The sequence below is a fragment of the Canis lupus genome, chromosome 29, assembly GCF_048164855.1.
Source record: "Canis lupus baileyi chromosome 29, mCanLup2.hap1, whole genome shotgun sequence".
Classification (NCBI taxonomy): domain Eukaryota; kingdom Metazoa; phylum Chordata; class Mammalia; order Carnivora; family Canidae; genus Canis; species Canis lupus.
In genome coordinates this window covers 13,421,092-13,438,788 of record NC_132866.1, presented here as the reverse complement: position 1 = coordinate 13,438,788, position 17,697 = coordinate 13,421,092, and the positions used below count along the sequence as shown (strand labels likewise).

At 40.4% G+C, this 17,697-nt stretch overlaps 2 protein-coding genes across 5 annotated transcripts in view; one reads left to right on the top strand and one right to left on the bottom strand.

The window, feature by feature from the left end:
- The window catches only part of SLC18A2 (solute carrier family 18 member A2), a 114,838-nt gene extending 106,070 nt beyond the window's left edge, over nt 1-8,768 (top strand). For both annotated transcript variants that reach the window (XM_072805163.1, XM_072805159.1), the window contains one exon: nt 8,580-8,768. The gene's annotated coding sequence lies outside the window, so the exon portion shown is untranslated. The remainder of the gene's footprint in view (nt 1-8,579) is intronic.
- Nucleotides 1-16,853, bottom strand: part of PDZD8 (PDZ domain containing 8) — an 83,067-nt gene extending 66,214 nt beyond the window's left edge. For 2 of the 3 annotated variants that reach the window (XR_012020520.1, XM_072805158.1), the window contains exon 1: nt 15,790-16,852. Coding sequence is in view for 1 of the 3 variants with exons in the window: in XM_072805158.1 (XP_072661259.1) it covers nt 15,790-16,694 (905 nt within the window). In the remaining 2 variants the exon portion in view is untranslated. Of the gene's footprint in view, nt 1-15,789 lie in introns of all 3 variants that reach the window. The other variant, XR_012020521.1, reaches the window with a different exon arrangement.
- Between the last annotated feature and the right edge of the window lie 844 nt (nt 16,854-17,697).

Genomic DNA, 17,697 nt, shown 5'->3' with positions numbered 1-17,697 from the left:
CTAATCAGTTTCACTTCCAATCCCCTCTATTTTATTGCTAAAAATGTCTCTTCCACTGTTGTTTTATGTTGCCCACCAGCCTGCTTTAGATTTTCACTACTTAGAAGGTTATGATTTCTGAAATTAGGTTTCCTCTTCTTAATAAGAGTATTTTTTTTAAAGTATCTTTTAATCCAAAACACAAGCCTGCTGTTTCTTTAAATAAAAAGCTACCTCACACGATTATTTACAAAGACTTAAGAGAGTTCACACATGTGAAACACCTAGTGGAGGAGTTCCTGGCATGTAACAGACACACACACTCTGGTTTTCTTCCTTCTCTATGCTAGAGTCTTATCGAACCGGCTTCCCCCTTGCCTCACTGAATCCCTAAAGATAACCACAGAATGTTCTGATTCAGTTCCTTTGTTATTTCTCCCACCAACACTATACCCTCCAGCCCATCTCCCTGTGTCTAAAGATAAAACTATCCTTTAACTGGTCAGCTCAAATGTCATCTCATCCCTTTCCACAAATGGGCTTACTTGAGGACACAGAGACCAAAGTTAGACATGCAGAAACTTTAGTTTTATTTCAGGCTGAGGAATACAAACAACACTACATCCTGCCTAAGAAAGAGAGTAGAAGAAGCAATTGGAGTTCTGTGTGGTTTTTGCCTTTCAGGCTGACAGTCTTGGCTCTCTCACATTAGGAACTAGAAAATCTAAATCTAAGTGTGCTCCAAATTCTTCCAAACCAAATACATAAACTAGATAAAGGAGGGGTAATCATTTCAAGCTGTTTTTTCATTTATCATTCTTCAGAGGTACCTTAGTATTCCTTTAAATGGTGAGTTCCCTGCTGCATTTAAGTATCATTACAAAACCTCAACTGGCCATAACTTTTCTGGCACACATTATTATACAAAGCATGGCACACTAATGTATAACTACATACAAGCAAGAGAGAAAACAAAGCACGAGTGGTTCAAAATACTCTTAATTTTCTATATTAGTAAACCACGAACCTAAATTGTAAATTTTCTATTTTACTTGGATAACTTGATTGATACTACATTTAAGAGACAATTCATGCACCAAACTCCTCCATGCTTACCAAGGTTAGTACTGCCATATTACTTTTCCTGAGAGACTGTCTGCTAACCACTGTGATTCCATAACTAGTCCCACATGGTAAGCTCCTTTCCACCCTTCAAATTCTACTTCAAAGTCACCTCCTCTCTGTAAAGTGCCCCTCTCCACTTGGTACTGCTTCCTTACCTGTATTCTAAAAGCACTTTACACACACTTCTATTATGAACTGATCATCCTGTTTACATGTTTCTAGCTCTCCCTCACTCCATCCCCTCCTCCCAATAAACTGTGAGTTGCCTGAAGAAAACAAACATACATGACAGCTATTAGAGAACAGGGTAAGAGCAGACCCTGAAGCTTGAGGAGCTTCGCTTGGAATCCTGTTCTGCCACTTTCTAGTAACATAACCTTGGGCATACTCTGACTTTAAGCCTCAGTTTCCTCATGAAAAAGGAGGATGATAATTACATGAAATAATAAAAAGCACTGAGCATGCCTCACGCAGCTTCTTTTTGACAAAGCAATTTAAAGCAGTATAAGTACACAAGTTTTAGAGTCAGTGCTTGGTTTTGAATTTCGGTTCTTACATCTGCTAGCTTGAAGATCTGACAAACTACTTCAACTCTGAGAACCACAGTTCTTCATCTGTAAAAGATAATTAATATTACGTATCTTATAGGGTTATCGTAAGGATTACATGACAAGGTTCACATAAAGCATTAGGCACAAGGAAGTGCTCTAGAAGTTATTTCCCAAAACTTTCTATTATTATTTTAAGGCTGGTCTCCTAGAGACATACTACAGAGCAAAGTCCTTCCCCTCCACAAACAACCACTAAAGGAGTCAGTATTCACCAAGTATGATGTTCAAGGTCATAGCTTTTGGTCTTTCTTGGATTTTAGATTCCATGTGACCATGATTTCAGTCACTACACTGACTGATTTTTTAAAAATAGTGTTTTTTGTGAGTATATCAACTTGCAGTTGCAGGGAAAATAATAATAATCAGTATGCCTCCCTACCTTAGGTGTTGCTTTTCTACCTCTGCATCACTAAGCTTTATAACTAAAGCATGTATTAAAACTGATTATATGAAGCCACTGACTTATGGAAACCTATGGAGAATTGTTCTATTTATGAGTTCCTGGGTGTGTACCATGCTAACAGAGTCTATACTTGGGAAAATGATTTTAATTCCTCTACTCGTAAGGAGAAAAAAAGTATCCATGAATAGTTATGAAACTAGTAAGAATAAGAACAACAAACACCATTATAAAAACTTCTCCCCCATCACCTACATGCCCACTACTAAATATGAAATATTCACTTTTATTCAATATCCTAATTCTGCATAAAAGAATCAAGATCTAAAATGCTTTACAATATTCTGACTTGGTTTTATATATACACTGTATACACCAAACAAAAGAGTGATCACAGAGGCTGCAGGTCCCTCATAATAGAACTCACCTTTGAGTCACTGTTAACTGATATCCTATGCACCAGAGATACAGTATCAAATGAGATGAACACTCAGGGAACCAAGTAACCCTCGACCATGTCTTTTTATGTTCATCACAACTCACATGTGGGGGTCTCTGACGAAAGCCTAGCATCAATAAAATTGAAATTCTCAGCTTCCACAAAGCTGGGGGGGCGGGGAGGGGGAAGGCAAGAACCATGAGAACTGTCCTCAAATCCAAATTCCTCCTCCTCTCTACCAGCTCCAACACATACCTTTGAATAAGAGAATAGAACAATTATTACTTTGATTTCTAGCACATCTGCAAATGATATAATACTTTCACACATATCCTTGATTCTCATAACAATGGTATTGTAAGTCTTACTTAGATATGAAGAAACTAAGGATGAGGAAGTTCAAGTGGTTTTCATAATCATATCTGCAGCAAATCCACTCAAACCTATCCTCCTTACAACAAACACCAAGATGTAAATACTATAAATCAACTGAATAATGTATGCGTGTAACATTCACTAAAGCTGACTCAGAAAGTGAGGCAACGGGGGTACCTCCTTTCCATATGGTGAAAATAAACGAGATTAGATCAGCAGTTCTCAAATATTTTGTTCACAGGACCCCTACATATTTCTGAAAATTAAGGAATCCAAAGACCCATTGTTGATGTGGTTTATAGATACATTTACCACATTAGAAATTAAAAATAACACTTTTAGGGGTGCCTTGGTGGCTTAATTGGTTAAGCATCTGCCTTTGGCTCATGATCCTGGGATTTATGATCCCAGAGCCCCGTGTCAGGTTTTCTGCTCATCAGGGAGGCTGCTTCTCTTTTCCCTCGCCCTCTACCCCCCAACCAACCGTCCCTTTCAATCCTCTCTCTCTCAAGTAAATAAATAAAATATTTTTAAAAATAACACTTTTAAACACAAGAATATATAAAGCTCACAATCCATTAACTGTCAGGGTGATGAGATGTCACCACACATCATGTAATTCCTAGAAAATACCACTGTACACTTGTGAAAGAGTGAGACTGAAAAAGGCACATAGCATTTTGGTATAATTATGAGAATGGTTAGAATGGTTTTGAAATGGTGGACTCCTGTAAGGGTGTTGGAGATCCAAAGTGGTACCCAAACCACACTATGAAAACCACTCGAGTAAGAAGGTTAAGAGTATCATGGCAATTCTTAAATTCTAAGTTCTAACCCATTATCCTACTCTAAGTACACTGTTTCAGGGTACCTGGGTGACTCTGTAGGTCACCTGGCTTTGGCTCAGGTCATGATCCCAGGGTCTGGGGCTCCAGCCCTGAGTTGGGCTCTCTGCTCAGTGGGGAGTCTGCTTCTCCCTCTCTCTCCCTCTTGCTCATGCATTCTCAAATAAATATATTAAAAAAAAAAGTAAATTGTTTCTCAGTGCTAGATTTAAAAAATAAAAAATCTCAAAGGAAGAGCTGTTTTATTTATTCCCTCTTAGCACTAATTCTCTTTACAGTGTATAGATGCAAACAAACACTTATGGAGTAAACAATCTCTTAAATCTATTATACTTAAGTCTAGTGGCTGGGGAAAGAGAAAACATCTTAAAGCAAAATTATCACTTCCCTACTATGGTAAAGACATAAGCAGTGAAGTATATAATACAGATGTCTGATATTAAGCCTGTTAGATGTATTCAAGACAAAACTCCATTCAAGACACAAAGGAACAGCAAATTTTCTGAACAAGAGAAATGAGGAGAAAGTCAATACTTTAAGATTATAACTGTCTAGCTTTCTCCTAATTTTTCCACCATCCAAATAAAAGTAGTAAAGTATATTCTGAAACATAAATGGCTTTAATATTATCTGTATCTCTGTTTCTCTTACCTAAAGTTGGAACTTATTAAATTTTTACTTATTATTTTTAAGATGATTTGCACCTGCATATTTAAGAGAAGTCCTTACATGAGACCTCCGCAAAAATAACAGGTGAATAACAATGCTACCTCATAATTACATAATTCTTTTTTCGAAGAATTTTTAAAACCTTAATTTTTATTTCACTCAGTTTTAAAAATAACAAGTTGCAGGACTTCCCTAAAGATACATTAAATCAACAAATCAACAGTAATTCCAGAAGTAAAACAGAAATTCCCAGTCATCTAATCCTATTGTTTCAGGACAAAGAGGCGGAGTTACTTTCAAGAGAGAAACCTTAAGAGCACAGATTATCCCCAAGGCTCCAACAATTATTACCAGAGTCTGGTCTAATAAATGCTTGTTGACTGGGATGATTCTCAGAATAACAATTCCAAATCCTAAATCTAGAGCACTAAAAATTCCAAACATTTTGAATAATTTATTCAAATATTTTAAATAAACTATTTACTAAAAAAAAAAAAAAAGGCCTCTAATTTAGATAAATTGTATTTGTGGGCTTTATTACAGACTAAGACTCTCGGAAATTTTTTCCTTACACTTGACTAATTTCAAAACACCTGAACTAAATTCAATCTGTACTATCTACCATTCCAGTATTAGAAAATGAAGCACATGTTGTTTGCTACAAGCATTTAAATTCTTCCATGTCAAAAGTTTGCACTTTAGTCCCATTTAAAACCCAAAGTTAAATGTTGAGAACTAATGACTTTCCAAATATTAAAACAGACCAGACATCACCTGTCCTAAATCTTACAGAATATTATAAAGAACAAAATGAGGTTTTCAGTACATTATAAAAATGATTACCATACAGTGAAATTAGCTATAATAAAATAGTCTCTTACTTCAGCCACAGAACTTTTTTACTTGCTTGACCAAAAACTAAGGTAGCAAGGCTATACAATCAGCAACCACAATCATCCTTAGTAATGAGGAGGAGTATAATCCAGTTTACATGAAAGACTATTGTGTGAAGAGGACAATAAGCATACAACACAAACATTAGATGCGCTACTTAGTAGATATTGATGTCTAAATGAAATGGCTGTATTTAAAAACAGAACATAGTTATTTTTTAAAATACAGATTTTTATAGCCAGCTACTAAATACAAATATGTCTTCATCATTATTAAAGATTTTACAGTAAAAAACAATAGTTGCTTATAATTGCAGATTATACAAGGTAGAATATGGGAGTGGATCCTATAAGAAACACTGTTTCTAAACATACAGAGGTCACAGATACCTGTTTAACTGGCATGTACCTTACCAATGAACCAAGTATACAGGTACTTAATACATAGGAAAAAACCCAACCAAAACATTTTTACTGTGCTAATCATAGTATTCTTGTCTGTTTGTTTTTTCAGTAAAACGGGGCTTAGAGTCAGGACCCTGAGATCAAGACCTGAGCTGAGATTCAGAGTCAGATGGGTTAACCAACTAAGCTACCCACCCATCCCCACAGTATTCTTGTTTTTAAGTACACACCAACAAGAACTAATTATGCTGTGCAGTGGGACATTTTCTAGCTCTTTTCTCAAAGCTATGCAAACCAAAACACAGACATCTCAGTACTCCAACCACCATATCATCACCTCCATTCTCCCAAAAGTACGTGAAGAATTCATGGGCATAAATACTCAATGTGTTGACCAGAGAAAAAAGAAATATATGTACTAAAGCGTTCTGCTGGTTTCATGAAAATTGGTAATTATGCACCAGACCAGTGAAAATTAGTTTTACTGTTATTCTGTATCAGTCCAAGGAAAGGATCATCTACCGTTTCTCTATAGTGACCTTTTCTAAGAATGTGAAATTAAAAGCCACAGCTTCTGAAGTGTCAGAGAAGGTTGCAAACACATTTGCGTTTTGTTTTTATGGAAATGAGAGGAGAGCTGACCTTACCTCAGCACTGTGAACTGCTGGAGACTTCAATCAGCACAATGTATGTGTGTATGTGTGTGTGTGTGCGCAAAGAGAGGAGGCAATCCTCTTTAAAACTAATTTTATAATCAGAATTAGGTTACACAGCAGCAAACTGTATTTATAATAATGACCTCCACCATTAAAAAAAAGTTAATATATGTTCTTATTTACATCTGGTTATGAAATTCAAATACAGAGTTCTTTAGACTGAATTCAAAATTCCAGCACTTCAGTTACATAGCTGAGTTCACTTTGTGAAAATTTATCAAGCATACACTCAGGATTTGGGCAGTTTCTATCTATCAGGCCGACACACACACACAGACACACACACAAATGCATATATATGTCATAAGAAGTTTGTACCAAGAAAATGTTCTGGCATTTAAAGGACTAATGTGCTTTTTCATACAAAATAGTCAAAAGATGGTATTTCAGCAGGGATGTGAAAAATGATGGTGTGAGCTCTCTGGCTATCTGTGGGAAAAACATTCCTAAAGACTAGGAAAGTCCTTGTGATGGGCGCATGGTTGGAGTGTGAGAAGAGCCAGGAGGTCCGAACAGACTAAGTGAAAGGAAGAGTTATAGAAGATAAGGTCAGAGCTGGAGACATGGTCAGAAGTGAAGTAAAGTGGTGAAGGAGTTAGATCCATATGTACCGCCTAGAGGGACAGCCATGCTATACTTACAAACCAATTTGCAGGGTCACATTTATATATACTCCCCCATTTTATTGTTAAGGAAAAAGGGAGGGGAAGATAGATGGGAGAGGAAGAAAAGGGGAGAGAGGAACCTCCCCAGAATGCAAGAGGTTTGAGTATGTGTCTGAGTATAGTTAGGTATACACTTCAAACTTAACACTGGATACATTGGAGGATGAAATTAAAAGGGAGAGGAGTACATTTTCAACTTGTGTTCCTAAATACTGTCTGAGCATTTGCAAAAGTTATGGCTAACAACAACAACAACAACAACAACAAAAAACCTGAAGAAACATCAGAAAAAAACCCCACTAAGATCTACAAAGATATAGGTAGCAGGATGTTCATGGTATCATTATTTATATTAGTTAGAAAAATGAAAAAATCAATAAGGAATTGCTTATAGTAATTCTGATCAATGTAATTCTAAGAACCTATTAAAACAAATGAAGTAGGAATATTTAGGAAAGCTGAGGTATAGCTTAAAAAAGAAAAAAGCAAAATGTTAAGAGTGGGGTGATTCTGTTTTTATTAATTAATAATAAATTAGAATACATTTAGGAAAAAGTATGGAAGAATAGTCCCCAAATTTAACCATTTTAGGATATTGCAGGAGGTTTTTCACTTTGATATTTCATATTTTGTTTGAATTTTTACAATGAGCTTATTCCTTTGAAAAGGGAAACAAGTTTATTGTGTCACCTAGCAAAGGTCTGACATATCTCGAATATAATGTCCGACAGATGTAGGTTAATCAATAAATGTGTATATTCAATTAGTTACTAAAGGGAAGTTACGTGTTTATTCAGTAGATACGACATGTGATATTTAATATCTATAATTGGATAGATATTACTTCCATTTCCATTTTACAGATATGGAAATTGAGACTAGGGAAGATAAGGCCTCTTGTTCAAGGGCTCTCGTTTGAGAGAGTGCTGAAGTCAGGTACATATTACCCCAAAGCTCTATCGACTGGAAAAGATAATTTAAGTACTTCTCTAGAGCCTCAACCCAACAGAATAAAATAATTCCAATAAGTAGTGACAGTCTCTACTTAGCACCTGCAGTTCTACTCAATCTGAAGATAAATAATTAACAACTATTCCTCCATTTTTCCTTGGTGGAAGTATAGTAAGTATGTGGTTTTACGTAAGTCTTAGCAATTTGGCAAGACACATTTTCAAACCAAACTTTTGTAAACCTTCTACTAATAACTAGGTGGTTGTTTATGACTTTCTAGTGAAGTATGATGTGCTCCAATGCCATGCCAAAAGTGTCGGCAGGTCCTATGACTCTAGAAAGGGAACAAAAGGATTTAATAGCACTTGTTTCCTGGTGACAGTGTTCTAAGAAAATGGAGAATCTGATAGGAAGGAATGTTAGGTCAATATTTAACTTCTAAACATGGTATTGAGTGATAGAAACTCTAACTTTAAATTTCAGATATATTTTTTTTTTAATTTCAGATATTCTTACTGAACAAGTGATTCAAAAAGCCTCACTCTGCTATCGGCAATCTTACTAAGAGGGAAAAGAAGAGAGAGACTGGTTACACTGCCTTGGATACAGATTTTTGAAATACCTGAGCCATATAAGTCCTATATACCTTCTAAGAAGGCCAACAAAATTATTAAAGTGCTTAATAATTAACCACTTTAATTTTAGTTATACTTATGGCAACAAAGTTGTATCCCTCGGTCTTGCTTACTGCTCAACCTGGAGTCTAAGCATCCTAGACAGGTTTTGATGGGACCATAAATTTCATGAAAATTTGTTTACGCATTTTTCTGCAGAGAGCCAAAGTTCTCATTAGCTTTCCAAAATCAAAAAAGATGAAACCCTCAAAAAAAGGCTTAAAGATACCTTTCAACATGCATGTACATCTGCTCTGTTTTTGTAGGCATTTAAGCATAGTTTTTGTCTTGTTTTTTAGGGGTTTTGTTTAAACGTTTAGAGCAATTTTTTTAATTAAGAACCAGATAGTAAATATTTTAGAATCTGTGGGTGTATATGATGTCTCATATTCTTCTTCTTCAAGCAACTTTAAATGTAAAGTTTAAAAATGTAAAAACCATTTTTAACTCAAGGGCCAAACACCAGCTTGTTTTAGAGTAACAGCTGGTTTAGCCCTCTACAGAAATAACACAGCCTGAGTTTGGGAATCCAGACTCTTTTTTTGAGAAAGTCAGTAGCTCCCTCTAAGTCTGAAGTTTCCACATCTGTAAAAATGAGACATTAAACTCTCCCACACAGTAGTTTTAACTACTGAAGCAGCAAGTGTTTAGAACTTCCCACACAGTGCCTGGCATATAGTTAGCAAACTGATTTTATTATCCTTGCCTCTGCCTCATATGATAGATTAGTAATATTTATAAGTCAATATTAAGTGTTCGATCAGCAGGTATGCTACTCTTATACAATCTACTTTATAATGATCTGCTTCAGCTATTGCCAGGAACTAACGAGTTTTCCTGGACAGCTAGCATACATGCATGTTAGTCATGTTACAGTCTTCTTCCTCATAATTACTTCTTTCCATTTAATGTAGGAGTCAAATTTCTAGAGCGAAGATTTAATTTATCAATATATTATTTTCCATTTAACATGTTATGAAGCCCAAATCACAATAATTCAAAAAATCTTAAGAAAATCCAACTTGCAAAAAGTAAAACCAGCATTAATGGCTGTATACTTCATTGAACCAAGGACCTTAGGTCACAAAATATTATACAACACAAAGTCATCAGCAGAGATACTGATCTATCCTCTTCCTATTCCTCACAAAATGGAAGGTCTCAAATATATCCAAGATGTCATTATAATGAGATTCAATTGTTCTGTTTTCTCCAGAAAGATGAACTACTCTTTCTCTCCCGAAGACTAATCATTTTTACCTTTTACATACTCACCACAGCACTAGGTATGGTAGTCTTTAGGAAACTGTTACTGAAAATAAGTATTTAAAAAATGATTTTATTTATCTAAGACAATGATCTTTCAATTCTATTTCTATATTCACCTGAACAGAAGAAAAAGCGAAAGCACAACAAATAAAAAATTAGCTATTACTAACTACATCATTACTCTAGAACAGCTACAATGATACAATAATGTCCTTATCCATACTCTCCCAAAGTATCGAAGATTCTATTTCCTACTATCCTTAGTAAGTAAAATTACAACTCCTACAAATACTAGGGAATTTCACAAGCTACCGTAAAGTATTCTCCAGCCTGAGACACCTTTTAAAAGTTGTCCATATAAAGTATATGAAAGAGTAAGTGAATAAATACATGACACTTTACAAATCATTTTGTCAGCTTTCAGTAAATTTACTTTGAAAGTTTTTAAGACACGATTACTCAAACCATCTTTATCAGGTGTCTGGATGGTGCAGTCAGTTAAGCATCCAGCTCTTGGTTTTGACTCAGGTCATGATCTCAGGTTCACAAAACCAAGCCCTGCGTTAGGCTTGCACTCACTGCTGGGTCTGCTTGAGATTCTGCGCTCCCCCACCCCCTCCCCCCACTCGTGTACTCGCTCTAATAAATAAATCTTTAAAAAAACATCTTTACCCTGAATAGTCAGTAAAATGAAAAAGCTGTAATTAACGGGAAGAGTAAATGTTTTTCTTCTCATCTCAGAAGACAAAGAAAAAATAATTCAATTACAAACCACATTATAGAGTAAGAGACTTTCCAGACCAAGTCTAATTTAGTTCTCTAAAATTTATGGTATACTTAGAGAAGATACAGGTAAATAAAAATATGCCAAAAAACTCTACTTAAGTAAATGCTGCGCAGTTCTTGCCTTTGGTGGAACAGTGGTCCTCCCTGATCTCTAGTCAGTAGGAATATGTGAAGAATTTCCACAAATGTATATAGCAGAATTCTTTTCAGGAGTAAAAGGACAGAACAGTTATTACAAAAATAGTTCTATTCAGAAGCTACTTCATGTTATTTGTAGATCAGAGAAGTATATGCTTATAGTTAATGACCCACTTCACACTCAAGCAAAAACCCACCACACTCCAGTGAAAAGCAGCTACTATGTACTTACTATCATTGTACTGCAGAGAATGGAAAGTGTTTCAAGGGATTTTTTAAAAAATTCTGGTAGAATGATTTTTTTAATTCAACATTATGACATCTTTTACAAAATAAAATTGGTCAATGAAAGTCCCTTGAAAGATAATAATGTTTAAAGAAGGATAGTAATTATCACCCTTTACTATCCAGCTATTAACTCTCCCCATTTTCACTGATTAGCAAGAGTATTACTCCTTGTTTAGGAAGGATCTCAAATTCATATGATGACAGGCCAGACAAGGACCATTAGCAAGTAGGGGGACTATAATCTATGCATAAGAACTTCCTGCAGCTGCTACCAGATCCATCTCTCCATCCTGTTATTGCTGTGAGAAATGCAGGCCTGGTGCAACAAGATCTTCCAATGTTTCCTAAGAGAAGTCAGAAATCCAAATCATGCAAAATCTTCCATTTTTAAATATTGGCAATTAAAAAAAATACCGTGAGGCTGAATAAAAAGTACCTACAAACAGAATTTGGCCTTTTAGTATGTAACTACTGCTAAAATACAGCAGTAATAGTCTAGGAAAAGAAGCCAGTAAGAATCTCAAGTATTTAACTTTCAAATTCTAAACTCCCCAGATTATTACTCAGATTTCACGTTGAAGATGGATTCTCCATGTGGTTAAAAATCTTAGTGGTAATCTTTCTCTCCTGAAGACTAATTTTGGGGTTAATTAAAAAAAATACTTGGCACCCCTCCCCAAATACTAGTACTTTAATTAACTATTTTATTCTTTTTTTAAGATTTTATTATTTGACAGAGAGAGAGAAAGAGATGGAGAACAAGCAGGGGAAGCTGTAGGCAGAGGGAGAGGGAAAAGCAGACTCCCCATTGAGCAGGAAACCTAATGCAGGGCTGGATCCCAGGGTCCTGGGATCATACCCTAGCCTAAGGCACACATTTAATGGACTGAGCTACTCATGAAAGGTGCCCCTTTAATTTACTGTTTTAAGGCATACATTTTAGGAAAAATATTCAAAACAACATTTGAGGGAGATGAACTTAGAATTAATATTAGTAAAACTAGAATATGTAAAAAACGTATACATATTATAACTCATTTTTTGAAAATATTATGTTTTATAAACTGTGTTAATTGGGTAAAATGAAGTGTTAATAATGGCAATCCTTAGAAAGCAACCACGTGAACTTCAAATCTCTAGATTGAGACATCAGGAACTGGCATTCCTGACAAGCCACCTTCACTTTAGCAACATGAAATGGAAAAACAAATAAAGGATGGGGAGAAGTGACAACAATGTTAATTGGCAAGGTATTTCTGTTATATAATAATTAAAGAGCCAAAGGATCCTAAGACTCAATACAATTTTCTTTACTGCTTTAGCTCTAAGTAGATTAGATGGCTAAAAAGGATAAACTAGCAGACCTTCTATTTGGAAACAAAATCTGCTGGATTAAAAAAAGAAATACAATGTGGGGCAGCACCCAAAGACTTCACCTTTAAAGGACCCACTCTCAAAATTTTCAATTTAAGAAAAAAAAAAATCTTTAGTTAACACTTTTCTCAGAGTTCTCAGTTGATTTTTGTAACGATATCGCCATATATATGTCATATTGATAGCATACTTAAACAAAAAACCAAAACTTTAAGAATAAGGTGACCGAGTTGAAGAAAAAAAGGCAGCTCTGGCTTTATCAGGGCTGGATTTCACTACATAACAGTTGTGTGGGGATCCCTGGGTGGCTGAGCGGTTTAGCGCCTGCCTTTGGACAAGGGCGCGATCCTGGAGTCCCGAGATCGAGTCCCACATCGGGCTCCCGGCATGGAGCCTGCTTCTCCCTCCTCCTGTGTTTCTGTCTCTCTCTCTCTTTCTCTCTCTATCATAAATAAATAAATAAATCTTAAAAAAAAAAAAAAGTTGTGTGACTTTAAGCAAGTTTTTTTTACTACTCCCTCATCTATATAAAAGGGTAAACACTAGGTACTCTAATTCTCACTATGAGAATCGTGATACCTCTTAAATATATTTTACTTCATTCTTTTCACTGAAATCTGAATCCGCTCAACAACATCAGTAGTTTAAGATATTCTGGCATGAGAGCTACGTAGACAAGAGAACTCTACACACACTTCTGGAGCTGCCTGTTTCATCCTCACATTTCTATTATTTACAAAACTACAATCAGCTGCCTACTTACTTCAACTCTCCATCAATCGTGTTCTAGCTAAATCATATTAAGTATTGCTAATTCAGTTCTCATTAAACTTTAAGATCTACAATGTTTGAAGCTGTTCAGTATTGAAGCACCAACAAACAATGATAAGCACATAGCCCATGTACAACAAACATTTGCAGACTGAGTGATAAGTTCTGTTAGTATTTACTGATTGACCACTGAAATGCCTTCTCATATAAAGAGTACAAATAAAAATGTGTATATTTCTGGAGGCGATCACATAATGTGCAAAGTTTAAAATTTGAATTATCATACATAATCAAACACGTGCTTTGTTTAAAAAAATCCCTTTGGATACAGTGAAGGAGAGCAATTTTGCTGTACTTTAAACAGTGATGCTATTCAATGATATGGATGATAAAGGTCCTTCAAAGCAATAAAAGCTACTAATGCTGCCATTACTGCTATTCATAATTTCCTTCAGATTTAACTGAATTCCAAGTCTACATTAAAAAACAAAAAACTGTCAAAATGATATCCAACCTCATTGCCACTAGCTATTCTGCAAGCAACCCTCAAATAATAACTTAGTCAAATTTTATTATCTGAAAGTTACTCTGAAAACATCAGAATTGAAGCTGAGATAGAATACCAAAATCTGTAACTTTTTCTCATTACTTTCTTAGCAACACACTGCTATAAATAAACATGTCACTGGTTAAACACTAGAATTTAGTCACTTTCATTCCAAAACTTAAAGAGTTGGGATCCCTGGGTAGCGCAGTGGTTTAGCGCCTGCCTTTAGCCCAGGGCGAGATCCTGGAGACCCAGGATCGAATCCCATGTCCGGCTCCCGGTGCATGGAGCCTGCTTCTCCCTCTGCCTATGTCTCTGCCTCTCTCTCTCTCTCTCTCTCTCTCTCTCTCTGTGTGTGTGACTATCATAAATAAATAAAAGTTAAAAAAAAAAAAAACTTAAAGAGTAGATTTCATAAAGTATGTTCTACTTCACAGAATAGGAAATCAAACACAGTGAACAACAAACGGTTCACCACCTTCTGCAAATCTATGGAAACATACCCATTATGAAGTAAATTTCTCCTGCCACCCAACAGTTTAAAGCTGTCACTCTATGCTATTCCCTTAAATAAAACATAATTAGTAAGGCATATCTGCCACATACACAAATCAATAATCCAACAACACCCAAACAAAATATCTCTGGATTACCTGGATTACTGGTTCGCTGGACACTTTGGTAGAAAATTAGTGATCTAGAAATATGCAACTCAAAGGCACTGGTAAGGCAAATACCAGACTGACACCGTTTTATAAGGAAGGACAAAATCCAAGAGTCAAACATTTTAATGAACAGAAATTTAGAGGACAGAAAGTGACATTAAACAAATCAGCTGATTATAGCCATGTGTGACCCTTTCCACTCCAACAAGTCAGGCCAAAGTAGGTGAAGCCCCCCATCCCTACAAAACTTCCTTTCGCCTTCCATTTCTTCTATGGCATTAGAAAACAAAACAAAACAAAACAAAAAAACCCCGTCCATTAATCAAAAAAAAGCATACTACACAAAATTAAGCCACCACATACAGGAAAGCTTTGAAAGGTTAAAATCACTCCCTATCATTAAAATCCCATCTGCAGGATGATCTCAGGTACTGCGTGGGAAACTTAGAGCCATAGTTGACACAGGAAGAGCAAAGTCTAGGTCTGGGCTACAGAACCTACCCCAAAGGAAGACATGACCTTAACACAAAATCTACAGAGAACTACAGTATGTATAGGCTCCCAACGGGCTTCCAAAGTGCCGTGGGAGTGTATTTATTCCTCTACAACACATATTACGCTTCTGCCCTTAAAGTTGCCAAAGCGCCATTACAAAAGTGGCTGGCAGTTGCAAAACAGACCAGCCTCGGGCTGTCGGCACGCTTCTTTCTCATGCCTTGTGCTTCCTGTCCAGGAACAATTTCTCAACGTGGTCAAGGTGATGCTGCAAAACTGCCCTCGATGCAGCAAGCGCGTAGGGGAACAGTTCCTCACCGGTCCCCGAAGCCTACACCTGGGGGATCAGGGAGGGTGACTGACTGCCCTGCCATTTTCAACATGCTGCTCCTAGCCACGATGGCAGCACCCTGCGTGCCCACCAACACGCGAGGAGGCTTCTGGCTCACGCCGATGCCCTCTGGAAGCAGAGACGTGTGTGCACTTCCTGCCTTCCTCCAGGGTGCTGTCCAGCCAAGGGTTGGGGAGGGAGATCCCTGGAAAAGCAGGGGCTGGGAAGGAGCCTCTGCCCTTCCCATTCCACGCAGGCAGCAGCATCCCGCCCAGGCCCGGATTCCCCGCAGCTTAGGCCCCCGCGCCTGCGGGGGGATCTTCCCCACACCCCCCCCACACCCCCACCTCCCTCCTTCCCTCCCTCCCTCCCTCTCACCTGATCTTGTAACTCGGGAGAGTGTGCTTGCGCTTGATGATTTTCTTGAGCTGGTTGACGATGATGGAGGTGAGCTGGGGCATCGGCCGCCCTTCGAACTGGGAGCGCACCTCGAAGTCGATGAGCGGGTCCTCCACGAAGGAGAAGAACCAGTGGGTGAAGGGCACGCGGGTGAAGACGAAGCGCAGCCTGCCCACCACCCGGGACAGCTTGACGAACAGGTAGGCGGACTTGCCGAAGACCAGGTCCACGTCGATGGCCAGGTGGAAGCCCCCGCTGTACTCCACCTCCGCCTCGAAGGCCAGCTCCTCGGGGGAGGTGGCGGGCAGCGTCTCCCCCTCGGGGCCGTCCGACTCCCCGCCGGCCGAGGGCGCCACGGGCCGGAGGAGCCGTATGGTCTTGATGAAGGGCACGGTCTCGCCCAGGAACACGTCCCGCAGGCTCAGCCCCTCCAGCAGGCGCCCGGCCGTCTTGGTCTGCAGCAGCTCCTCGAACTCCACCTTGATCTTCTTGGTGACCCAGCGGCGGGCCAGCGCGGTGTCCCGCAGCTCCCGGAACAGGAACAGGATGGTGGCGTTGAGGAAGTAGCAGGTCTCCCGCGTCGGCGGGGCGGGGGTCTCGGGGCCCGGGGCAGGGGCCGGGGCCGGGGCCGGGGCCGCGCCGCCGTCGGGGGGCCCGCCGGAGGGCTCCTCAGCCCCGCCGCCGCCGCCGCCGCCGCCGCCATAAAGGTACTCCCTCAGGGCCAGGCCCGGCACCGGCTTGATGTAGCGGAAGCCGTCGCCCGCGCGGGCCGCCTCGTCCGGCGGCGGCTCGGGCTGCCTGCGGTACAGCAGCAGGAACTGGGTGAGGAGCGTGAGGAAGGAGCCCAGCACGGCCGACGCCAGAATCATGAGCAGCAGCCCCATCCCGGCGCCGCCTCCGCCCGGGCCGCCCCGGCCGCGGCTCCCGCGCCCACAGCGCCGCGCTCTTCACGTCGCCGCCCCCGCTGCCTCCATCTTGAGGACATCGGGCGGCGGGGTCGGGGCGAGCGGCTCCCTGGGCCTCGTCCGGCGGCTCCGGCAGGCGCGGTGCGGCGGCGCCCGAGCCTGCGGCGGCCCGCGCGGCTCCTCAGACGCTCCCGGAGGCGGCTGCTGTGGCGGCGGCGGCCGCGGCGGCGGCGGCGGCGCGGAGGGGGCGGGGCGGCACTCCCTCCGGCCCGCGGTCATTGGACGAGCGGCGTGTGACGTCGGGGGCGTGCTCGCTCCCGACGGCGTCGCCTGGCAGCCGGCGCCCGGGCGCGCGCACGCGGGTCCCTCTTCACCTCCCGGGCGCCCTTCCAGCCCCGCCCCCCTCGCCAACATTCCATTCCCGCGTGGTCCACGTGGCTGTCACTTCTGGAGCCGCGGGCGCGATCCGGGGACATAACTGGGGCCACCGGTGCAGCATAAGCAGGCCGGGCGGAGGTGGCGTGGCGCGTTCTTGATCCCGGTCCTCCCGTTACCCTCGGAGGCGCCCAGCCCCCCCTCCCCCTTTGGCCGCGGTCCCTGCCTGTTACCTCTGCTGCAGTGTGCTGCTTCCACTTGCGCCCCTGACACCCGGGCTGGCGCGGCTTTCCCTGCGGGGGGCAGCGCCGCAGCGGATCCGAGCTGGCCGTTCCGAGACTTCCCAAGCCCGGGAACAAGACAGGGCTGAACTGCCTCAGTCACCGCCGTCGCTGACCGTCAATCCAACCAGCAGACGCTCTGCGTCTGCGAAGGGTGGGCCTGGGAAGGAGGGACGGAGAAAAACGCGGAAGATGCAAACGAACTTTACCACCAAGGTGAAGATTCGGGATTTAAATGAGAAGGACGCAGAAGAGCCAGGATGAGCCGGGATGATGGTGATGATGATGGTGATGATGATGATGATGGTGATGAGGATGGTGATGAT